The following is a 25,512-nucleotide window of genomic DNA, read 5'->3' as shown; positions in this document are numbered from 1 at the left end:
CATAAAGAGCTGGACATGACTTAGCAGCTGAACAACAACAGCATACAGCTGGGCTTCCCAGGTGGCGCTAGTAGAAAAGAACCCCCCTGCCAAAGCAGGAGACATAAGAGACATGGGTTCGATCCCTGGGTTAGGAAGATCCCTGGAGGAGGGCATGGCAACCACTCCAGTATTCTTGCCTAGAGAACCCCACGAAAAGAGGAACCTGGTGGGCTACAGTCCACAGGGCCATAAAGCGTCGGGCACGACTGAAGTGCCAGCACATGGCCAAGTCACTTCACTGAGCAGCAGAAACGTACCTGACACTGCAAAGCAACTGTGCCCACGTCTAAAAAGATACTCTTTGGTATACACTAAGCAATGAATAGATATTTGTTGACATCAAAAAAATAAGTTTCCCAGCAGAGGGAGAAGAAGGTGAAAAAATGGGAAGGCGACTTTCCTATTTTATTCAATATGCTGATTTACATTGCGCAAATATTTCACAAGAATGTATCTGTGTATCGGGACGTGGTAACAAACCTTAAGCAGAGAAAATAATAAAAAATTTTAAACTGAAAATCAGTAACGTTTCCAGATACATAGTACCTGATATATTACTCCATACTTATATTCCATAATGCTGATGAAATATTTTTAATTTAATAAAATGATACAAATGAATTTACTGATGAAACAGAGGCAGACTCAAGCTTTTGAGAATGAGCTTATGGTTGCTGAGCAGAGGATGGGGGGGAGGGAGAGTCTGGGATGAATAGGTACACACTGCTGTATTTAACATGGATAACCAACAAGGACCTACTATACAGCACAGGGAACCCTACTCAATGTCAAGTGGCAGCCAGAACGGAAGGGGGCTTTGGGAGAGGATGGATACATTAATCTGTAAAGCTGAGTCCCTTTGCTATTCACCTGAAACCATCGCAGTGTTGTTTGTTAACTGGCTATACCCCAGTACAAAATAAAAAGTTAAAAAAAATTAAAATAAAAAATGATATAAGAAATAAGGGCATAGGCACCTAAGAACTTAATCTAATAACCAAGTATCACATTTAGCTCCAAGTTTTCAGAAGACGATGCGAACGGGAAAGCAGATGGGTGTCTAATTCTTGTTATCTGTTAGTTTTTGTTATCTGTTAACCCAGGTTTGAGTAGGACCACCCTCTGGGTGTACCTAAAGTGGTTCAGTTTCTTTCTCTGTGAACAGTCCTACCCAGCAAGCTAAAAACCTGTTTGTACCTGGATGCTTTGATTTGCAAACTTTAGTAAATGAAACTAAATAATAACAAAACCATGATTAGCAGAAATATATCTGAAGTTCAGTGGGAATGAGAGTCCCAAATAGCAGATGCATACTAAGAAATCATGCCAGGCAAAAATCAATCGATCATTTAAACCACACACACACACAGACACACGCAATCCACAAGCACTGGAGAAGTAGGGCCTGGATGGGAGGGTCAGCTGACCACAGCCAAGGGCTGTTGAGGGGCTGGGACCTTTTGCCTGGTAAAGGCCACTTCAGGCAGCACAGAGCCGGCAGGGAATATATCAGGGGAAAATCGAGCTCTACGCGCAAGCTGGGCTCAGCGATGCAGACCCACGGTGCCTCCCGGGCTGATTCTCATCACATTAGGATGGCCTGAGACAATCTCGGCAGCCACGCCGACTGAGACACGGCCACCTCCCTGCTCAGACAGTCCCTACTTGTCACTCTGATTCAAGACTTTCTCTCTCAAACAGCTCCATCTCCTTCCTCGCTAAATTGAGCAAATACCCCGAAGGCATCATTTTCAATCCTTGGGTTCCAATAGCACGTATTGTAAGTTCCATTTCCACACCTTAAATGGGAAACCGATTAAGTTCAAGGATTAGAAATATAAGATACGGGCTCCGGCCAGCAGTTTGTTTTAACAGGATTTCCCGACAAAGGTCGCGTCTACCCTTTCTCTCACCTGCAGCTCAAAGTTGGCTTGATCCAGAAATTTTTTGTTCAGCATATCCGCATACTGATTAATCGCTCGCAGGAAGACTCTGAAAGATCAAGAGAAAATTACATAATTACACACTTCTGCTCTGGCACCTTTGGAGGTTTGGCATTTCAATTAGCTGCAATCTGAGACTGTCTGGCAAGTGAACTCTAAGTCCTGTGAAAAGCTGAGAAGTTTTGCCAATGCAAAGCCCAGAGAATTATATGCAGATGTTCTCCAAATTAATCAAGGAAACTAGCACATGCAGAAGAGAAGAAACAGACCCGAAATAGCAGAGTCTGAAAGTAACATCTGAAAAGTATCACTAAAAAAACCCCATTTTTTTTTTTTAAAAGAAGAGGTGCAAATTAAATCCTCTTCTCCAGTCACAGTGTATTAGTGTTATATTATAAAATTGGCCTTTGATTAGCTGGCTTTTTAAAGTTAAGCATCCAAAAGTGCTGTTACACACACTCTGGCTTGGATTCATTTGGTATGTAGACCGGAAAAAAACGCAGAACAATCTGAAAAAGGTGAGAATCACGTTTCATTTGTTAAAAAAAACCGAGGACTTAAGCCTGGGACATAGCGTCTCACGTTGCTCTGAGAGGCCGCTCAGAAGATGTAAAGCGGGAGCTAGGATGCACAGTAGTTGTGCAACAAAGATCGGACAGTCAGAACTGCAGAAGATTACTGTTAATTAAAGGAAACCTGATTATCCCAAGTTAGGGAATTTATCGGGTTTTCTATAGATAGGAAGATGTGAGTCTGGGATCAAGGAAATTGTTCCTTTGATCTGCACCTCAGCTCTCTGGGGTCCAGAGAGCTTTCTCATCCTGGGTTCCCTCAGGGCTCACCGCCCTGGACAGCTGCCACATGATGACTTGATGGGTGCAGCATTTCCTTTATTCACTGATGCGGCAGCAACCTATCTTTTTTATCAATAGCTGAAAAATCATGAAAGCTCGGAAGTATGGTTGACCTCAGTATCATGTGTCCGCCAAACGCTAATTTTAGTCACTGTTTACTTGTTTAAATTAAAAAAAAAAAGCTTTAGTAGATATGAGAGTCATTTGACAAGAGTTTCAGCAGGAACTTGAATTCATCCATTCACCGATGCGGTACCATTGTGAGCACGCAGAACAAAATATCACATCCTTCCATACCCTGACTTTTACTTTTCTGTGATGAAATATGCAACTCAAGGATGTCCTAAGTGACTCCAGTGCTCAGCCTTTCGCAAGCTTGTTCATTCAGTAGATTTGTCTCATTGCTCTGGAGAGTGTTTACCACAAAGCTTAGTCCAGATCCTTCTTTTTAAATGACCCTTCTCTCTCTGCACAAAGGCAGGATACAAGAGCAGCTAGCATCAGGTCACAGATAATAAACTTCATTATCCTTCTTCTATTTAGACAGCAGGAAGCAGCCACAGAGTGTAAGGGAAATCTAGGTTACTTACTAGGAACTGATGCTGACAATAGGATCTCTTTAGCTATGCATGCCTGGAGAAGGTCCCCAGCCTGGACAGTCCCAGAGCCACTAAAGGACAGTTAGCCTGGGAGGACAGGGAGAAGACAGGTCCACCCGGGGCTTTAAGGAGGTCTCCATCACCACCTCCCACAGCCACGCCCTGCCCAACACTCGCTGTTATGCAGGTTTCTCTGGCACAAGCTCCAAGAAAGAGGATGTGCAGACATCATTTCATTAAGAGACCTATCGGTGGGATTCACGACCAAACGAGTGTGACAAAGGGCCTGTACTGGAGCTTGCTATCTCCGTGGCTGAAGAAAAACGTAGCCGGAGTTACTTGAATCCTCCCCTGAGGATGTTAAGACAAAACCAAGAAAGTCGGATCTGGTGTTTTAAGTGCCTACTCACAGAGGGGCATGGAGATGCTGGCTTGTCCGGGACCAGGAGCATGGCCTAGTCGGCCACAGGGTGGCCGGATTTTGCCATTACAGGATGTCCAGGTAAACTGGAAAAATAGCTCTCCTGGATGAATGCTGTAATTTACTGGAGCAGGGGTGGAGGGGGAAGCTGAATACAGGGTATTGAAGGATCCTGATAAACTAATCGAGGAGCAGGACAAAATCACTAGATTCAGGATTGGGAAAAAAAAAAAGTGAAACTGTTAGCTGCTCAGTCATGTCCAACTCTTTGCGACCACATGGACTACATTATATTAGCTTGCGGGTCTCCTCTATCTGTGGAATCCTCCAGGCAAGAACACTGGGGTGGGTTGCCATTCCCTTCTCCAGGGGATTCCTCCCCACCCAGGGATGGAACCCTGGTCTCTCGCATTGCAGGCAGACTTTGCCGTCGGAGCCATGAAGGAAGCCTCGTATACACAGGTCACCTAGCGACCCTAACCAGTCCCCAGTCTTGGGCTGAGGTTGCCCGTGTCGTGTTCAGCTCTCAGAGGTACAAGTTGCCTGGTTCAAGCGAAGACACTCTCCCTGGCCCAGGTGACCCCTGGCAACTGGGTTCAGATAGCATCTGTGGGTGTGCCCTGCACTGACCCCAGCAACCTGAGGACTGCCCCCCACCCCAGTGTCAGCGGAGTACAACGACATCCTGTCACGGGGGGAGGGGGGTCACACAATACAAAAACACTAGGCTTATGGCTTTGAACATTTTTTTTTCTGCTCAACTTTTCCTTTAGCTTCAGAACTTGGCTGTTCACTGGAGTATCCCAGGGCCTTTACAAGGTTTCAGGAAGTCCCTCTCTCCAGCCCTTCATGACAATAACAAGTTCACTTAGACATGCATTATTATTACAGGGCTAATTATTGTGCCTCAAGATAGCACCCAAAGAGGTGCAATATGCTACTTCTAATTAAGCCCTGGAACAATTTCAGCTAGTTAAATAAAGATATTGCTCAAAATGACTGGGGAAGAAAAAAAAAAGATGCCACACTGAAATAATACGAAGACCGAACAAAAACTTTTTAATGAACTGACAGCTGAAAAAGAGCGGTGCTGAGAGAGATTCTATAATTTAGATTCTCTATAAATTTTTCAAAAAGCCAGGACAAAGAAACAAATAACATGGAATATCAGGGCAAAACTGAAGGGATGATCAAACAAAAGCATCATCAAGGCTGTTAACAAAGGTGAGCCACCCAGGCTACAGGTATCAAAGCCCACATCACCTTTGCAGAAGCATCATTATATCCTATGCTTAATACTTGATGGGATTAAAATCTTAGATGCCCCAAGTCCACTTGAAGATAAGTCAACTAACCAGGCAAAAAGAAACCTACACAGAGGCTAACTTTGAGGTAAGAATATTTCCTATCTTCTGTAATTCATGAGTTATTTCTAATACATATCAAGCTAAGGGAGATAAATACGAAAATCACATTAGAAGCTTCTGCAGAACAATCTGCTTTCAGTCAATGATTATGAAAGACACCGCAGCTAAGCCAGGCGATCGGACAGCAGGACGCCTACCAGCCTGGAGTGAAGGGCTTCAGCCTGGCTCAAGGGAACTGACAAGCAACTCCTGTCTGTCGGGAGGGGGGTCATGAGACGGGAAACGGTTGCAGGTGGGCTCCGCTCTGCGTCCCTGGTGACCCCGTCCACACTGGGCGCCTCTGGCATTGCACTCAAGGACAGAAAAGCCCTCCAGTCTGCTCCCGAATGGACCCGTTTATTCTCCACTGGCTGCAGTGCCTAATTGACATCTGGCACATCACAGATGTTCACTAGGTATTAGCCACAGGAAAAGAAGGAAATGATGAGTATGGGTGGGCGGATGGATGGATGGGTGGATGGATGGACGGATGATGAATAGATAAGCTGGCTGACCCACATCAGAGTGAAACTGTTTACTTCAGACTGGGACGCAAACATAGCCAAAACCCATGGGCTTCCAACTGAGATCACAGACCTGGTTTCAGGACCTAACGAAGCTCAGGTCCCTGATGTCTCATCACAGAAAGAATTCAGTGAGAGACAGAGTGATAGGTAAGAAGTGGATTTGTTCAGAGAGAAACACACTCCACGGACAAGAGTGTGGGCCATCGCAGAGGGGAGTGTGGTGGCCTTGAAACGTGGCATGGTTAGTTTTTATGGGTTGGGTAATTTCATAGTCTAATAAGTGGGAGGATTATTCCAACTATTTTGGGGAAGAGGTGGAAAATGTCAGGAATCGGGCCACTGCCCAATTTTTGGATTTTTGACAGTGCCTTAGAATTGTCAAGGCGCCCCTGGGTATGTCACTCAGCTTGCTGATTGAGGAACAAGGTCCGGTTGAAGTTTAACTTGTCTGCCATCTTGGACCAATTTGATTCTAATCAATTTATGCTATGTCCTTGGGCTATGTCATTTTTTAAAAAACTGTGTGCTGCCCGCTTCCCTCCTCTTTCAAGAAGGCTCAGGGAGGCCAAAATATCTGGTGGCTCCTGGCTCTCCCTGCATTTTGAGACTTTGCTTGTGGGTTCAGCTCTTAAGAGTTTCTTGAAAACCAAAATTTGCAGTAGACATTAGCATTTAACGGCTGGATATTGTTCCCTCACATGCCTCTCCACTTCTGGAGTGAGTTCCTGGGCGGAGGGAACCTTGCCTTGTAAAAGGTAAACATCAGGATGCCCCAAAGCATCTGAGAGGACCGCTGGCCTCTGTGTGTATTCAGATGCGTTCTGGTCTAAGGATGCATTCATTTATGACTGCACTAAGAAACGTCTCAGAGTCAGCGATGAGTCCAGGAACTCCTAGCAGGCAAACAACACACACGCACACACAGCCTGCTCTCAGGGGGAGAGAGAAGCCGCCTTGTGGCAACCTGTTTTTGTTTTTTCACTCTGTCGTGCCCAACTCTTTGCGACCCTATGGACTGTAGCCCACCAGGCTCCTCTGTCCATGGGATTTCTAGGCAAGAAGGGGGAATGGATGGCTGTTTCCTTTTCCTGGGGATCTTGCCGACCCAGGGATCGAAACTGCATCTCCTGGATTGGCGGGTGGATTCTTTACCACTGAGCCACAGGGAAGCCCAGGAAGGGAACACCGAGCCCTGAATCACAACAAGCATAACGTGGGGTCATCTGGGTTGGTGTTGACGCCCCCCATCCATCAACACCGTACACGAGCATCAGGACCCAGTGAACGGAGGTCATGTCTGCTCTTTATAACGTTCCGAGCCTTCAGGAACAGGAGAGTGAGATGCTTGCAGGAGACAGAGAACACGGCGAGGGGAAGGCAGGGAGCAGGGCAGACACGTGTTGCTGCTCCCCTGCCAGAAAAGAGAGGTCGGGGTGGGGGAATGTGAACCAAGCAAGTCCTGTCTCATGCCAAGCCACGAGCGTGAAGTAATTTCTAAAAAATGAAGTTAATGGCGTGAGAACTAAATGCTTTCATGGATACTGTCCCACAGGATCAAAATGATTAAGAAAAAGGGCAAGCCCATCTTTCACAGAGCTCTTTCCAGTCATTTTTAACCTACAAAAGGTTTTATTTAAAATCTAAAAAATTTAAAGGTAAAAAACCAAACACAAGAAATAAATAATGTAGGGAGAGCCAGGGGCAAATCTTACAAAGATTCAGAAGCCCTAAGTTCTAGGTGTACAGTCTCTAGACAGTCAAATTATTCAAGGCAATGACTGCAAATTGTCTTGTTAATGGCCCCAAGGAAAGAACTTTATCTCACTCTGCTTGCTAAGTGACTCCTGTCCCCAGAAAGTCAGAGTCACAACCTTCACCAGCCTCCCCACAACGTTACTCATTTTAAACAATCTAGAAACCCTGAGAGACGGAGATCGTTCATTCCCAAAGCTCGTACAACTAAAAACAAACAAAGAAACAAAAAAACCCAGGAAGTTTTCCTTGACTTCTTTTTCTTCTACCTGGATATTTAACTACAGTGAGTATTCATTTGCTGGATACTAAGTGCTGTGCCGTAATTCCTAGTGGTGTCAAATAGGAGATTGATTGTCGTCTACACACACACACACCCAAATACAGTTTTAATCTAATTCTATTAACTATCATATACCTATCTATCCACCCATCCATCCATCCACCTATCTATCTATATATCCATCTATCTACCTAGCTCTCTCCCTTTTACATCCATGTAAACATTTGGTTACCAGGCCTTCAAGAGTTGCTCAGGTTTTTGAGATTCTCCTATTTTCAACCAACACATAAAAGTACTAAACTATGTGCCTGTAAGTTTCCTTGAACTTTGAATCTAAGTGTTTGGGTTGGTTTGTTGTTTTTCTAACTTTGAGATTAAAGGGAAGGACGAGGTATGCCACATAATTCAAAATCATTTGAGTACTGTGACCTCTGCTGACACTCCACAAAACATTGAGTAGCATTTGCTAAAAAGAGGAGGCACGTGTTGGGGAGAAGGCTGGGTGAGGCGGGGAGAGGCTCTGAAAAGGAGGCAGCTGCTGAGGTCCAAGCCTCCCAACCACAGGCGTTTCCCAGAGGATGCCCCACTGACCCTGCCTCTCCCCCACGTCCCCTCTGTGTCCCGGCACAAAAGGGTCCTGATGCCTCCTGAGCTCCATGGGAGACCACCCCCCAAAACTACCTGTCGGAAAGCGGTGTGTCCTGGGCCATCACAGTAGCACAGTCCTAAACAACTGTGTGTTGATTGAGAAGAAGGGAACTCAGAAAGCAGAACATAATCAGACACCAATTGAACTACTGGAAGCTCCTGGCACAGTTACAGCCTCTGAAATGACTTTATTAAGACAGGGCTGCAGGCATTTCTGTTTCTGTTACCCAGTGTTTGCTGCCAGTAAGACAGGAAGAAGAGGGACCTCATTACTGCCGAGGGAGATGCATCTATGGCGAGATGCCCCAAGCATCCCGGGCACAAGGCGAAGCCCCATGTCTCAAAGGCTGAAGCTGCGGGGCTTCTCTTGTTCCTCCTCTGAACAGACTGTAAGTTATATAATGAGATTGTACAGTTCAATCCGAGGGCACTTAAATACCTCTGGCACCCACCCAACAGTCGCTCTGGGGGGAAAAAACTGCATCTTTTAACAAAATGTTTTGCCCAGAGTGGTTGGGGAAAAAGGCAACAAATGTAAAGTGACAGAGTCTATCCCTGCAGAACACTGAGTCAAGGAATCATAGCTGGAAAACTGCCTAAACGTGGTTTCCGCATCGCGCAGGAATGCTGGGAAGGAAAGGTGACTTAGGGTGAAGTGAGGGAAGACATACAGAGACTGTGGCTTCAGTCCCACGGTTTGGGTGCCTGCCCCCAGACGAGTCTGCTGGCACCTCCCACAAGCAGCTGGGTGTCAGGTCAGTGTCTAAACAGCATCAGTTGCTACCTCTGGTGGGATCTTGGGTGAAGAATGAAGACCATGTGAGCACGGAGAACTGACTTCTAAGAAAGACCCTGGTGTGTCCTGACGGGGAGCGATGCGCAGAAAGTGAAGGCTTAGGTGAGACGCGCCTGCAGTCTTTGTGGCTTGGGAAACAGTGGAGAGACTGGTGTCATGAGAACTTTCTGGGAAGGAGGCTGGAAGTGTCAATGGGGGCCGTGAGAGGTTGTAGACACCAGGGCACAGAGTTTGCACCTTGGGCAGTGGGCAATGGGGCTCCTGAAGACTTTACAGCGGGGACCGGGCCAGAAAAGCAGAAGGGTTAACCACCCTTGAATGCATGAGATTTGCTTCGTTTCTTTTCCTAATCAATAAGCCTACAGTATCCATTAGACTCTTAACTAAAATGCAAATCGCTCTGCACCTTTCTGCTTGGCCCGCCCTGGGAGATGTGGGCTCAGTCTATGAGGCCCCGGCATCATAGTATCCCCAGGGAGCATCCGCACCAAATTAAGGTCTCATCCCTGCTGGGGGAGGAGGGTGTCCTGGAGCAGAGATCAGTGGGCCCAGGTCTGCTTGTCCGACATGCTCAATGCACTGGTGCTCTGGATGTGTGTTCTTTAAGTCCCCACCAAAACTGTGCCTGTTGCCCATGAACCACAGCAGGCTGAGGGCCAGACGTCCTAAAAGTGGCCGCACCCACCACAGCCCTCCGCTTCCTCTCCCACTGGACCACCCCCCTCACTTTCTGCTGCTTGAGCATCTTCTGAACACCTTGCATGTTCCAAACAGTGTTGCTACTTCACAGACATCACGGTGTTTGATGCCACAAGTCTTGTGAGGTATGAATTACCTGATATTTTATAAACCAGGAAATAAAAGCTCAGAGAGGCAGAAAGCATGCTCCCAGTAGGCTTAGAACAAGGTCACAATCGGTCACAATCATGTAATGCCTTCCTTAGGAAGGTTAATCACCACGGTCAGCATGATACAAGTACAACCCTGCAACTAACTGTGTTGCTTTTACACTGCATGAAGGAAAATTTCCAGCAGAAACAAAAGTAGACAGCAAAGGATTTCTCTGATGGTCCACTGGCTAAGAATCTAAACTCCTAATGCAGGTGGCCTAGGTTTGCTGCCCGGTCAGAGAACTAGATCCCATGTGCTGAAACTAAGAGTTTTGCATGCCTCGACTAAATATCCCACGTGCTGAAACTAAAAAAGATACCTACTGCACGCTGCAATGAAGATCAAAGATCCCGTGTGCTGCAATCAGACAACTGTGAAAATCGCTCAGTTGCGTCCAGCTCTGCGATCCCATGGACTCTACCGTCCATGGAATTCTCCAGGCCAGAATACTGGAGTGGGTAGCCTTTCCCTTCTCCAACTAAGACAAATACGTAAACAAATAAATATTTTTTTAAAAGTGGACAGCAAAAGAGACCCATGCACTCTTCACTCAGGTTCATCGATTATTACCGTCTGTGCATGGTTGATTCATTTCTCCCCAACTTCGTACCCCCTCCCACATTATTATTACTGTTGTTGTTATTTTTAGACAGATTTTATTTCTAAGGGCAGCTTTAGGTTCACAGCAAAACTGAATGAAATCTACAGGGAGTCCCCCACTCTACTGGCTCCCCTATGACCAACATCCCGCACCAGGGCGGTACCCACGTTATAATTCTTGGACTTACAGTAATTCATCATCGTCACCCAAGGTGCAGAGCACGTTCTACGGCTCTGGACAAACACGCAGAGGCACAGAACCACACTGAACAGAGTCACTGCCCTGAAGTTCCCCCGTGCTTGGCCAGCTCACCCCCGCTCCTGCTGAGCCCCTGGGAGCCCCGGATCTTTCCCGCTCCATCCTGGCTTTTCCAGGATGGCATACCGTTGAGTCCTAGAGGATGTAACCTTTTCATAATGGCCCCTATTATTCCTAGAATGTTTTCTAAGTTAATTTTCCCCAGGCTTAAAACCCTTAACATTTAAGGCACTTTACAGCAAGGGCTTGAAACACATTCTCTTGTCAAACTCTTTTTCTAACTCGTCTGAGCAACATTTAGTGCCTGCCTGAGAGAGTTCAGGGGTCATCACGGCCTCAGAGCTCACCCTGCTCCAAAGCGCCCACTGACGCTCAGGAAGCACCTCCTTCCTGATGGTCTGGATGCTTGGGGTGGGTCGCTCCGGGGAAGAGGGGATATTAACACAGGTCTCACGGGCTTTTTTATAAATATATATATGTACATATATATTTATTTTCTACATTTAAAAACTGTTAACCTCTGATGTTTATTTATTTGGGCTTCCCCTGATGACTCAGTCATAAAGAATCGACCTGCTAATGCAGGTAATGTGCATTCAATCCCTGAGTCGGGAAGATCCCCTGGAGAAGGGAATGGCAATCCACTCCAGTATTCTTGCCTGCAGAATCCCATGAACAGAGGAGCCTGGCGGGCTACAGTCCATGGGGTTGCAAAGAGTCGGTATGACTTAGGGACTAAACAACAATAGTAATTTATTTTTTATTTATTTATTTTTGGCCATACTGTGAGGCATGTGGGATCTTAGTCCCCCAGTCAGGGGTTGAACCCTTGCCCCCTGCTTTGGAAGGCCAGAGTCTCAACCGCTGGACTGCCAGGAAAATCCATCTCAAGGCGTCTCTGAGGGCTCGGTGTCTGTGATGCGGCAGCTGTCTCGTGAATGGCGTCGATTACTGTTCTGACTAACATACACACACACGTCTCTCCATGGACAGGGTGACCGGGACAGGCAGCCTCTTCCAGCTACTTCTCACCAAGCTCACCTGGTTTTCCCCACACTGTCTATAACCATCTCTCCATCCCTCACAGCACAGTCCCCAAACCACAGCCCCTGGCTTAATTTTGTAAAGTGTTTTGATTTCTTATCTTAATAAAGGCTTCTGAAAAAACTTGTGGTGAAGATCACGTAACACAGAACTTACTGCCTTACCCATTCCTAAGTGTACGTGTAGTTCAGGGGCACTAGATACATTCACAGGGTTGTACGACCATCACGGCCATCCACCCGCAGAACTCTTCATGAAATGGGGACTGTCCCCGTCAGACAGCAACTCCACTCCCTCCAGCACCCAGCCGCTGGCAGCCACCCTTCTGCTCTGTCTCTATGAACGGGATTGCTCCAGGGACCTCATACAAGTGGAATCATACAGTGTTGGTCATTTCGCGTCTGGCTTACTTCACTCAGCATCACATCCTCAGGTCCATCCACGTTGCAGCATGTGGCTGAATGCCCTTCCTATTAGAGGCTGGACAATATTCACTTGTATGGATAGTGACGCACTGTATTTATTGTATTTATTCATCATCCATGGATGGACACGTGGGTTGCTTCCCCCTTTGGGCCACCTGGAATAGTGATGCTATAAACACGGTTAAACAAATATCCTTTCAAGTCCCTGCTTTCAGTTCTTTGGGTCTATACCCAGAAATTCCATTTGTCATGCCAACTGTCATGTGGCAATTTTATTTTTAACTTTTTGAGCAACTGCCAAACTGTTTTCCACTGCAGTTGTACCATCTTACATGCCGGCCAACAGCGCAAGGTTCCAATTTCTATACGTCTTTGCCAACACTTGAGGGCTTTTTTGTTGTTGTTTGTTTGTTTGCTTGTTTTGGATAGCAGCCAGTCTAATGGGTGTGAGGTGGTATAAATAAAGTTTCATTAGGACACAGCCACATCCATTCATCGAGAAATTGTCCATGGCTGTCTTCCCATGACAAACCCAGGTCTCCCACACTGCAGGCAGATTCTTTACCATCTGAGCCACCAGGGAAGCCCAATATACATTTTACCTCAGTTTAAAAAAAGAAAAAAAAAACACTGGGAGAAGGAAAGAGAACAGGAAACTGCAGCATCGGGAATCATGACTTCTCCGTCCACAACCCCAACATCCATATGACTCAGGGCCATGATTTAAAACCAAAACCAACCAGCACAAATAAACAAACGGATGAACAAAAACACTTGGGAATAAAACCTCCTGACCTTTACTCCAGGTGGGAAGAACCAGGTGGGGCATTTAGAAAAAGCATGAATATAAAGAAATAGAAAAGACCACAATGACCTGATGATGACCACAATCATCCGTCAGAGCCGTTTAAGACCTAGCAAGTCCTTTCTCACTTAACTTGACATGTGAAGTGGTCACTTAACAGGATAACCACTCAGATCCACTGAAAGTCCCTCGAAGCTTTGCTACCTATGGAAGTTGGCCAAGTATCTTTTATAAAACCCAGTATGACTGAATCCATGTAGGAAGCCCAAGAAAACAGGAGGCGGTCAGAGGCTGTGAGCCAACTGCAGGGTTCAGGGCAAAAATTCTCAAGAGAAACTAAGATAGTTACCCAAAGAGGGTGATTCTGTCCAGCTATTTCATGCTCAGAATGCACTAGCTATGCCTAGAATTTATTCTGATTCATTTTTAAGATTTGCTAATGGACACTGTCGTCATTTAGCAAACAAGTGTAATTTGTTTTAGGCTCATTTGCCAAAGGCTGAAAACTGGGACGAGGTTTTCTGTCCATTCAAGGGGCTGGGTGCTCACACGGGTGCCCAGAAGCGCCATCTGGCAGCTGGCGATGTTTCTGCGTTTCCACATCCTCACTGCTGTCCAGCTCCTTCTACTCACAGCTTGTCTAGTTTCCCTCTCACTGGGCGGGGGGCCTCTGTACGTGGGGTACCCCTGGGAGTGCTCTGTGCTGAGTCGCGTCCCATCACTCAGGCTGTGCAACCTTGGGCAAGTGAATGAACATCTCTGAAACTGTTTTCTTCATGGAGGTCTGTGGATGGGGGACTTGGAGGGCTCAGTGTTTGCAGATGGCCTAGGTCCTACTGGATGTGTGCAGGCTCCATCACACAGCCATGAACTGTAGCCTGCTGGACTCCTCTGTCCAGGGGATCTTCCAGGCAGGTATACTGGAGTGCTTGCCATTTCCTTCTCCGGGGATCTTTCCAACCCATGGGTTGAACCCCGGTCTCCTGCGCTGGCAGGTGGATTCCTCACCGCCGCACCGGCTGGGAAGCCTCTGGGTCCTACTACCTGCTCCATAGTTGGCAGGTGTTATCCAGAGTGTGATAAAGATACAAAAGATGGGGCTTCCCTGCTGGTCCAGTGATTAAGAAGCTGCATGCCAATGCAGGAGACACGGGTCCTATCCCTGGTCTGGGAACTGAGTTCACACAGGCTGCGGAATAACTAAGCCCTTGTACCACAACTACTGAAGCCTGCCCGCCTCGAGACTTCACTCCACACCAAGAGAGGCCATCGCAACGAGAAGCCCGTGTATGGCAAGCAGAGTGTGGCCCCTGCTCATCGCAACTAGAGAATGCCCACGTGCAGCGACAGAGAACCAGTGCAGTCAAAATTAATTAATGAATATAAACAGACACGAAAGGTGATGGCCTCTGCCCTCTTCTCTGCTATTTATTTTCAAGGAGATTCTGAAGGATCTCCTTAGCATGCATTGAGCAAAGGAGAGTTCAGAAGACCAGTGTTCATGAAAGCTCAGCTGGTGTTGAAGCTCTGAGAAAAGCAGAATTCCTGTAATTTCACTCTTCGATTTTACTGGGGCTCAGAATCCCCACCACCCAAACGCTGAGTGGAGGGAAATTTCTAACTTCCCAAGATGGGAATAGTGGCCTGGTGAGGTTCACCCTCTGGTTTTGAGGCTAACAGTGCCGCAGGGTGGTGCACCAGCCCAGGGCCGCAGCTCACCACTGCTCCCATCCAGGCGGGCATCACATGAAGGTCATGTGCCCTGGGGAGGGCTGCCCTCTTCGAAGGTTATGTGCTGGTGTGGAACAAATTACCGCGGACGCAGTGGCTTCAACAGCCATTATCTCACAGTGCCAGGGGTCAGAACTCCCTGTGGGCTAAGTCGGGTCTTCTGTTTGAGGTCTCAGCAGGTCTTGGTCCAGGAGTTGGCCAAGGTAGGTTTTGATATGGAGGTTTTGGACTTCCAGGCTCATCCGGGCAGAAGCCAATTCTTGGCAGTCGTAGGTCTGAGGTCCCCCTTTCCTGCTGCCAGTTGGGGTCTCCTCTCTGATCTTATGGGCCACCCGCATTCATTCTCATCAAATCCATCATCAAGTCCTTCTGATGCTTCACACCCTCCCTTCCTTCTGCCATGCTGCTGCTGCTAAGGCGCTTCAGTCATGTCCAACTCTATGCGACCCCAGAGACGGCAGCCCGCCAGGCTCCCCGGTCCCTGGGATTCTCCAGGCAAGAACACTAGAGTGGGTTGCCATTTCCTTCTCCAATCCTTCTGCCATGAGCCAGAGAAAATCCTCTCCTTTTACCGGGCTCTGGGGATGATATAAGGCCTGCCTGGATAATCTCCCAATTTTAAGATCAATTAATTATCATATTTGCAAAAAAGCCCTCCCTTTCCAGGTGATACAACACAATCACGCAACGATTATGTATCAGTTCATATGCCCATCCACACTCCAGCAGAGGAGCTTCTCCAAGGACCCTCACTGATAACCACAAACCTCTGCCCCAAACTAGTTTTTCTGGATCCCACTTCCACTTTTATTCTTCTGTAAGCCCCAGAGAGACAGAAAGAGAGGGGTAGGGGGAGGAAGTCATCTTAAAACTCTTTCCTTTGTTGGCACTCCTGCTGTTCTGAGTATTTGTGACAAGAAGAAAGACTCAGCTTAGTGAAGACCCAGCTTAGGGCAGGTGGAAGCTTGAAAGTGCGAAAACCAACCTGAACCAGATCTTGCAAGAATGAAGTGGCTTTTTCAGGATTCCCTTCTCTGCAATCCACCGAGTGACATTTTATATTAACAGGCACGACCTTATTCTAGGCCCAGGATGTCGTATGATTCCAAGCTCATTTGTTCACTGGATTCAGTGTAGCAGCCCAGAACACAAGAGTTCAAGAACTGAATGATGATTTTCCTCCCCAAACAGTCCATAAAATCACCTAAACAGCCATTCATATGAACATAATTCCTCTGGTTTATCCTAAAGAGGTGAGGCTTTCTTTCTGGTGGAAATAGCATGGCCCTGCGCATCAAGTATGGGACTGGAATTTCCCACACCCATGTCACAACTCTAAGCAAGGAAATATGAAATCGCTCAATATCCAATCTCAGAGGTCAGCAAGCTACAGCTCAGGGGCCAAGTCCACCCCTCTGCCTATGTATGTAAATAAAGTTCTACTGGCTGAGAGCCAGGCCCATTCAATTACAAGTTGCAAACAAGGAAGACAGCGCTCACAAAGCTGAAAATATGGCCTGTTATGTAAACAAATGATATTCAAGGAGAAAAGATATAATTACCTTCTCTGATCTCTAACAACAGTTTCCACTCCATTCCCTCTGTAAACTAATTAATCCTTCCCTACTTTCTAGTTGAAATCTGTTTACCTTTTACTGCGAAGACCATTTGATCTTATTTATTCTTTCCTGGATAGAACAGTGAGCACCTCCACACCCTCAACTACAGTCATCAAGCAACCTGAGCATCCTTCTCATCAAAAGCCTTGACACGAGATGGGAAGACTGAGAGTCAAGCCTCAGTTGGTGCTGGGAGGTAGGTGAGCACAGGGCTTAGAGCAGAGACTCCAGGGATAAATGGTCTGGGATGAAATCCAGACTGTGCAAACCTTGAGCTGATTCCTTGTCCATGAAATGGATACAAGAGAACATCAACCTGCTACGTGGTAAGGTGAAAAGATCTAAAACGTGGACAGCGCCTAGAACGGAGTGAGGAGGTCTGAAAGTTACTCTCAAGTACTTCAACAGAGAGCTCTAGTTGAAGGGATATAGTCCAAGTGCTACTGTAGAAAGCTGGTTACCAACCGTTAATCACAAAACCCATTCCAGAAGACAGCACAGGCTAAGCCTCACCTTGATCCAAAGCAGAAATTCTAGCATAACGTACGTGCTCAGTAGCTCAGTCGTGTCCAACTCTTTGCAGCCCCATGGGCTGTAGCCCTCCAGGCTCCTCTGTCCATAGGATTCTCCAGGCAAGAGTACTGGAGTGGGTTGCCATTTCCTCCTCCAAGGGATCTTCCCCACCCAGGGATCGAACCCGTGTGTCCTGTGTCTCCTGCGTCTCCGGCACTGGCAGGCTGATTCTTCACCACTGAGCCACTTGGGAAATCCCATGAGCATCATAATTATTCATAATAGTCTTCTTTTGTGAACTGTGTGCCGGCTTAATGAATAGTGAACAGAAATGGCCGGTCTTGGCGGAACTCAAGGCTATGCAAGGTAAGTGGATGAGCTACAATCCTATAGGGACTCTGCCCGCTCCTGTGTGAATACGGTGCCTGGTTCTGAGACATGAGACCCAAACCTCGCTTCTGCTCTGGTCTCAGGTCACTGGTTTGGAGGACTCTGGCTCCTGATGGTGACGATAAGCTTGTATGAATCTTGCCTCCAGATGATTCTCTCAACCCCGGAAATGGCAGACAAGTGGAGCTTCCTGCGGTCTCAGAGCAGACTGTGTGCACTGGCTGTTGGAGAAAGTGTTTCTTAATGAACATCTGTGTGCAGAAGACTTGGACCTGACACTTTCTCTCACTATAACCTGGTAGTGAAGTGGTGAGTAACTACCTTTAATCCAATTTTAATGATGAAAAATTGATGGTATCTATTAAAAAACAAAAAAGAACCTAGAACTTGCCTTTGGTCAGTTCCCAGTTATAGAGCTCTCTCCCATTCTTATAGAATGCTTGCTTGTAAGGCATGACTATCTGCTTGGGCTCCCCTGGTGGACCAGACAGTAGAGAATCTGCCTGCAATACAGGAGACCCAGGTTCGATCCCTGGGTCAGGAAGATCCCCTGGAGAAAGGAATGTCAACCCACTCCAGTATTCCTGCCTGGAGAATCCCATAGACAGAGGAGTCTGGTGGGCTACAGTCCATGGGGTCGCACAGAGTCGGACACGGCTGAGCCACTAAAGCTTGCTTGCTCCCTTACAGAGTCCGGGACTGGACTTCAGCTTCCATATCTGCAAAACAGGCTTAGAGAGGATGCTGAGGGAGAGATGACACATGGGGTCCCCAGTCCTGCCCTGGAACCTCAGTGTGGGCCACGCAGAGCTGTCTTCTCCAGCTGCCCCCTAGGAAATCAACTTTCTAGTCGCTTCTGAATCCTAATATTGACACACTATGGTAACAAATGCCCAATTACTGCCACGCCTGAGATGACAGAGTGACAGCGAAGGCTGCTTCCTGTCTCCCAGGAGATGCGCCGGGTGCTAGGTTGTCAACTGAATCTGGATGGGTTATTTCTGCTCAGCCCACCTCTGTCATTTCAGGTCCAGGGTTGAAGGCGTCAGAAGCAGACTCCTCTTCCCACACCATGCTCTGAGTCAGCACCTACAACACACTTCTTCCTGAGGGCCTGCGGAACGTCTCTGTTGACCAGCTGTCTCCTGACCCAGGGACAGCACACAGAGAAGCTGGGGAGAGCTGAAGGACCCGGGAACCTCCTCAACAACCTACAACCAGCATCAGGGACTTGCCTGGGGACGCAGTGGCTAAGACTCCGCCCTCCCAATGCAGGGGTCCCAGGTTCGATCCCCGGTTAGGGAACTAGATCCCACGTGCCCCAACTAAAGATCTTGTGTGCCAGAGATAAGACCCAGTGCAGCCAAATAAATAAATAAAAACAAATGAATATATATATATATATATTTTTTTTTAATAAAGAAGAAACAGCACCCTTCCTGCAGCAGTTCTTTTAACCTCTGCTGTGGCCCCTCACCCTGGGGTGATGGCACAAGGCTCAGAGGCACAGGGGATGATTCCATGTTGACTTGACACCAAGGAGCAGAGAGACAAACACCAGACATCGGCGAAGACGCCGACGCACCGTCGGAGAAAAGCGGGAGCGCGCTCACCCCCTGCAGAGACAGGAGCGCTGACGCTGAGAAGTGACTCTCACAAGCATCCGCTGGGCAGGGCTCACCTGTACACTCAGGTGCTCTGCAGAGCGCAGGTGGGAACCAGGAGATCAGCCCTCGCCCAGGTCCCCGGAGAGTAGGTGCGGAGCTGCCCGGCCTTACCATGGAGAGGCGCCCTCTATACAGAACTTATCGTGGACTTCTAGAAGATACACGAGGGAAACGACAGTTTCTACAGCCTGCCTTCCTTTTCTACAACTGGCTAAAAGGAAATCCATGCATTTGGCTCAAGCCCCAGAAGCATCCGTGGGTGAGGCATCCCTGATGGAAGGGGCCGTCCTGAGAGGCTGGGGAAGGAGGGCGTGAAGCAAGAAGGCACACTGGGGTAGAGCCTTCAGAACGACATCAAACCCGCCTAGAGGAGCGGGTGGGGAAGGTCACGTCTCCAGCTTTCCTAGGAAACGTTAGTTTATATGCTGCATTGTGAGGCAGCCATGCAGCGTGGTACTGGGTGCAGCTGGGGGCACCACGCTTGGTGGGGGGCTGGGGTAAACTGGAGGGAGCCACAGAACTCCAGGTTACGGAGAAGCAGGTGCAGACGTCATCATTCTCCACTTTACAGGAGAGCGTGGACAAGACGAGGAGGAAGGACGGGGAGAGGAGGTGGGACGCTGTACCCATGGGGGTGACTGAATGCACCCTCTATATGTGCATGTATTGGGCTGGATTATTCTTAAGATTCCTGGGGCTATGATGGGAGTGATGACATCTGGGCATCTAGAATGTGATGCGACGCCACTCGGGCACCCATGTGAAGGACCCAAGGGGAAGCCCTCATTCAGGGTCCCATCTCCGCCCAGCCTTCTGCTCCCCATCCAGCCTTCTGCATCCCACCCCAGGGGATGGGCAGGATACTCTAAAAGGCAGACGAGGGAGTAAGGGAACTGGAAAAGGTCCTCAGAGAAGGGGGGCGGAGCCTTTTGAAGAGGTCAGAGTAGGAGGGAGGAGAAACACTGTCTCTCTCCTCCAGGCTGAGCCATCCCACTTGCCTGCTGTGTGAAGCAGCATCGCAAATTCACGACTGTAACACATCTAATTGCTTTTTTACGTTGAGATTAAAAAACATCTTTACAAAACTGCCATTTAGAACAAAATCTACGAACATCAAATTAAAACAGGAGGAGGGGGCAGCTGTCCTGCGCGGTGCTGACTTACTCTCAAACACAAGCAGACCTCACTTTCCATACCAGACAGGTATTTTATTCCAGAGAGTGGCAAACGTTTTCTATAAAAGGCCAGATAGTAAATAAGTTAGGCTTTGCTGGCCATCTGGTCTCTGTTGTAACTGGTTGTTGACTCTACTGTTGGGGCAAAAACCAAATGATTCAGACAGGTATTTTATTCCAGAGAGTGGCAAACATTTTCTATAAAAGGCCAGATAGTAAATAAGTTAGGCTTTGCTGGCCATCTGGCCTCTGTTGTAACTGGTTGTTGACTCTACTGTTGGGGCAAAAACCAGATGATTGTTTGTGACTACGTGCTGATAAAACTTGATTTATGAACACCGGGACACTCGGGATTCATATAATATTTGTGTGTCATGAAATGTTATTTTGACTTTTTGTTTTCAACCCTTTAAAAATGTAAAATCTGGGGCTTCCGTGGTGGTCCAGTGGGTAAGAATCCACCATGCAATGCAGGCAATACAGGTTCGATCCCTGGTCGGGGAACTGTGATCCTATATGCCGAGGGACAACTAAAGCCTCAAGCCACAACTAAGATCCAAGGCAGCCAAATAAATAACAAAATAAAGCCTAAAAATATACATTAACATACATTAAATAGATAGCTAATGGAAGTCGCTGTGTAACACAGGAAGCTCAACCCAGTGCTGTGACAACCTAGAGGGGTGGATGGGGGGGTAGGGGGACGTTCAGCCGGGAGGGACATACGCATACTTGGGGCCTGATTCCCGTTGCTGTATGGAAGAAGCCAACACAATACTGTAAAACAACTATCCTCCACTTAAACATACATTTAAAGAAGAAAAGAAAATTATAAAGTGCTTAGAGTTTTGCCCACTTCAGTTCCAGACCAGTGCAGACTACCTACCAGAGAAGTGTTAGCTAAAACAAACAAACAAACAACAAAAACAGTATTTTATAGCTTGTAGGTCATCAGTTCAGTTAAGTTGAGTCACTCAGCTGTGTCTGACTCTTTGCGACCCCATGGGCTGCAGCATGCCAGGCCTCCCTGTTCATCGCCAACTCCCGGAGTTGACTCAAACTCGTGTCCATTGAGTCGGTGGTGCCATCCAACCACCTCAATCTCTGTCGTCCCCTTCTCCTCCTGCCTTCAATCTTTCCCTTTCTTTGTAGGCCATAAAAACAAACAAAATTGACCCCTGCCCCCCAAAAGGTGGCGAGCAGATCTCGCTGGTGGGTTGCGATTCGCTACCTTCTGGTTTCAACACTTAGGTCTGTCCCCCCTTCTCTGAGCACCACCATGGGACGGGCCTGTGATGATCAGGGAGGGGTGATGGACGGAGCTGGGGTGTGGGAGGAGCAGGCAGCTTCTAAGGTGACCAGGCCTGTGCCCAGCGCAAGGGCGGGGTGCCCAGAGGGCACCTCTAAGGGGCTGGGGTCTTGGCTTCCGGCTCAGGGTTGCTGCTGTCACTCAGGTCACAGGTGGGATCTACCTTTGAAACCAGACCTGAGTCCACAAGCAGATCCTTGGGAATGGATGGAGAACATGAAGAGGAGATTTCAGAATAAGGAGGAGAGGGGAGGGCGTGCGGAGGCCAAGCAGAGAGTCTAAGGGAAATGCAGCCTTTCTGGGCAGAGGATGATGAACCCAGGCGGGCAGGGAGGAGGAGAGGAGGGGTGGGGAGAGGCAGGGTCGGCCCCTGGGGGCTGGGCGGACTCTTCTTGCTGCCCCAGCTGTGCTGACTGCTCCATAAATATTTCTGCAGCAGACGGAAGCCCAGAGGAACGGCGAGGCCGAACTTTAAACAGGGGTCTGCCGCCGGTCACCACGGCTACCCCCTCCTCCAGTGCCCTCCTCACGTCCAGGCTTCGGGCCCATCGCCCTCCCCTGGCCTGCTGCTCAGCCCATCTGCCCTGAGCCCACTTCTCAGCTTGCTCTCCAGGGGACAGCCCTGTTGCCCGGCCCTGACCTCAATCTGGACTTCCATCGGGTCCACGGTGTTGGATTTGATGCTATCAGCCCTGACGTGCTCCCAGCCATACGGCCACACGCATGGGAGGGAGCCCTGGGCATCCTGTTCTTACCCAGCCACTCGCTGGCTGCACGGGCCCCTGAGTGTCCACAGCCACAGTCTGCTTAGCCAGCCTTCTGGAAAGGCTAGAAATAGATTAAAAGTAAAAAAAAAAAAAAAAAAAGACTCCACATCTGTCTCTGCTTTCCCTGCCAGATTCCTTCTGTTTGTGTATTTTTTCCAAATGACCCCTTTATCTCTTCCAGGCTCTCACGCTAATCATCTCTGTCTATGCTAAAGAGGGAGGGGGGCGAGGCAGAGCATGAGAGCCTGCAAGGTTAAGCCCCAGAATCTTGTCCTCCGCAGACAGCCACTGGGACGGACAGAGCGAAAGGAGTCGTGAGCACAGACTAGGTGCAGAAGTGCTCCGGGCCCTACCTTACTTACCCCCGAGTAAGAGGCCCAACAGGCAGAGTCCACTGCCTGTGAAATAAAAAGGATCAGGGCTCCATCACACAGGCTGATTTAAGATTAAGGAGAATCGGGGCATCCCTGGCAGTTCAGCGGTTAAGACTTCACTTTCCAATGTAGGCCGTGCAGGTTCAAGGTGGGTTCAATTCCTGGTAGGGCAGCTGAGATCCCACACACCTTGGGGCCAAAGTACCCAAACATAAAACAGAAAATGATATTGTAACTAATACAATAAAGACTTTAAAAATGGTCCACATTAAAAGAAAATCTTAAAAAAAGAAGAGATGCAAGATGAGTGGATAAGGGCAAGCATCTTGTTTTCGTTTTTTTTTACATTAAATAGCTTTTAAATTGAAATCTAGTTGATTTACAATGTTGAGTTAGGGCCAGCATCCACCTTCCCCTTTACCTAGGCGCCCATGAGGCTGCCATGCAGGAAGCAAGCTGTGGAGTGAAGACCGAATTCTGCCTGCTTCCAAGCCCACGCTCCTCAGACACGTTTCATAAAACAACACAGTTCAGACACACGTGGTTATGCTGCGCTCTGCGTCCAAAAGGCCCGGCAGGTCATGTAAGGGCCACCTTCTCACATGACCATGATGGGCTGGAGGAGGTAGAATTCAGGATTTTCTTGTTCTGAGTCTGTGTATGTGTGTATGTGCACTCAGTCGTGTCAGACTCTTTGGGATCTCAAGAACTGTAGCCCACCAGTTTCCTCTGTCCGTGGGGTTTTCCAGGCAAGAATACTGGAGCAGGTTGCCTTTTCCTCCTCCAGCGGATCTTCCTCACCCAGGGAATGAACTCGCGTCTCTTGTGTCTCCTGCACTGGCAGGCAATTCTTTACCACTGAGCCACCTCGGGTGCCTCGACATGTGTTGTCTGGTCAACTGCCCTCACCCACACCACAGCTCCATTTTCTGTGTCTTTCCACTTTTCACCACCTGAAGGCCATGGCCATGGCAGGCATTGACTTGGATGTTAACGGGAGGCCACTGGGTAATCACAGGCTAATGATCACCCACCTTCCTAATGTTAAGTGACTTATTACTCATAAACACATGCAGAAAGGGCCCTGGGAAGTCCCCGCCGGCTGAACACATGCAAGTTAAGCTTCTTAATTGAAAATATAATCTGTATTGCAGAGATTAAAATATATTGGATTCATTTTGGCTCAATTCTTCCCCATTGTCCCACATACATTTTCTTTATGCTACACAATCAAATTAGTTCCCCTGCTACGGAAATTATTTCCACACAATAAATCAATTTTACGGTGAAGCTACGTCTGAATGTCCTATTTAAAGGGAAGGCAAATCAGGGCTGGAAACAATTTTCTTACTGATGCGATCAGTGTTTGTACCATGTGATTTTGGTGATCTCTGCTGGTTTTATCTCTTTTTGAATTCTTAGCTTTCTTGTCTTCCCCTTCGTTGTCCTTGGGAAGGTTCGGTTCGGCGTGGTGGGAGGAAGCAGGCAGGAGCAAGTGGAGAGGGAAAACCTTGGTATTCTGGCTCTGATCCAGGGATGGCCCATTCCCACCCTCCCCAGAAGTTTTCCCAGACCCCCTTCCAGGAGTAACAGCCCTCTAGGTGCTCCCTAGACCCTCATCATATACATTTATTTTTTTCACAGCACTTACTAGTTGCTGATGTTATATGATCTAGTTGTATGTTTGTTGGATTAACGGCTGAGCCCTTATCAAAGAGAAGGCAAACCCCACGAAGGCAGGGGCTTGATTCATTCTACTAGGTGTTAGATCCCTCATGTCTACAGCAAAGCCTGGCACAAACCTAGACCAACAGTCATGACCTTACAAAATGAGGCCGACATCGAGGCCAACGTGCAGTGAGCTTCGTTCCTGCTGGAAGGGGGTGAGGGAGGGCAAGTGCTTATCAAAGGTGTCCTTGGGGCCCTACCACGTAGTGGGATGTGTGATCTTGTAGGATGAGCCTAGGCCCCATGGACCTTTCAGCGCCTCCCATGCGCAGGGCCTTTGCACATGCTGTTCCCATCTCCTAGAGGGTGCCTCTTCCTGCCTGGACACACCTGGTCAATTCTTTCCAGTTACTCAGCTCCCAGCCTTCCCAGGCCCACTGAACCTTCACTCATAACCTGCTCTTATAGAACCATGAGCTTCTCCATCAGGGTGCTCAGGTCCTATTTATCATTAGATGCTCACTTCTTTGGTGGTCCAAGCTACGCCCAGCATGTTCCTATGGACTCTCAGCTCCCTGACAGCAGGCTCCGCTCCTGCCTTTGCTCACATTTACCCCAGCATCAAGCACTCTACGCAACCCTAGTAGGCACTCAATAAACACTTGAATGGAGAAAGAATGAACCAAGGCTGCCACAAAAATGATACCCAAGCTCATTTTTCATTTCAAATTCAAATGAGGCTGAATTTGCTAGATTGCAAATTTAGCAAATTGCAAATCAGGATCCATTTGATTCCCCACGTACATCTCCACGTTAGGATGGGAAAAGAGAAGGTTACTAACTCCTGGGCACAGACTGTACCTGATAGGCTGTGAGCTGCACAACAGACCCCCTACCTGCCATTAGAATAGGGGCTGATCATGACCCAAAGGCCCCCACTTCCTGGTCCTTCAGCGCTGCTCAGGGAGAGCCTACAGGTGCCAGGGTGGCAGTACGTCACCCCG

The 25,512-nt window shown here is 48.1% G+C and overlaps 1 protein-coding gene across 1 annotated transcript in view; it reads right to left on the bottom strand.

The window, feature by feature from the left end:
* DOCK1 (dedicator of cytokinesis 1) overlaps positions 1–25,512 on the bottom strand; it is a 544,913-nt gene that overhangs the window by 116,263 nt on the left and 403,138 nt on the right. Inside the window, exon 30 of the mRNA XM_061162908.1 lies at positions 1,956–2,034. Within this exon, the coding sequence (XP_061018891.1) occupies positions 1,956–2,034 (79 nt within the window). The remainder of the gene's footprint in view (positions 1–1,955; positions 2,035–25,512) is intronic.

The sequence above is a fragment of the Dama dama genome, chromosome 15 (assembly GCF_033118175.1).
Source record: "Dama dama isolate Ldn47 chromosome 15, ASM3311817v1, whole genome shotgun sequence".
NCBI classification, from domain to species: domain Eukaryota; kingdom Metazoa; phylum Chordata; class Mammalia; order Artiodactyla; family Cervidae; genus Dama; species Dama dama.
The sequence above is the reverse complement of the archived record's forward strand: the minus strand, read 5'-3'. Positions and strand labels throughout refer to the sequence as shown.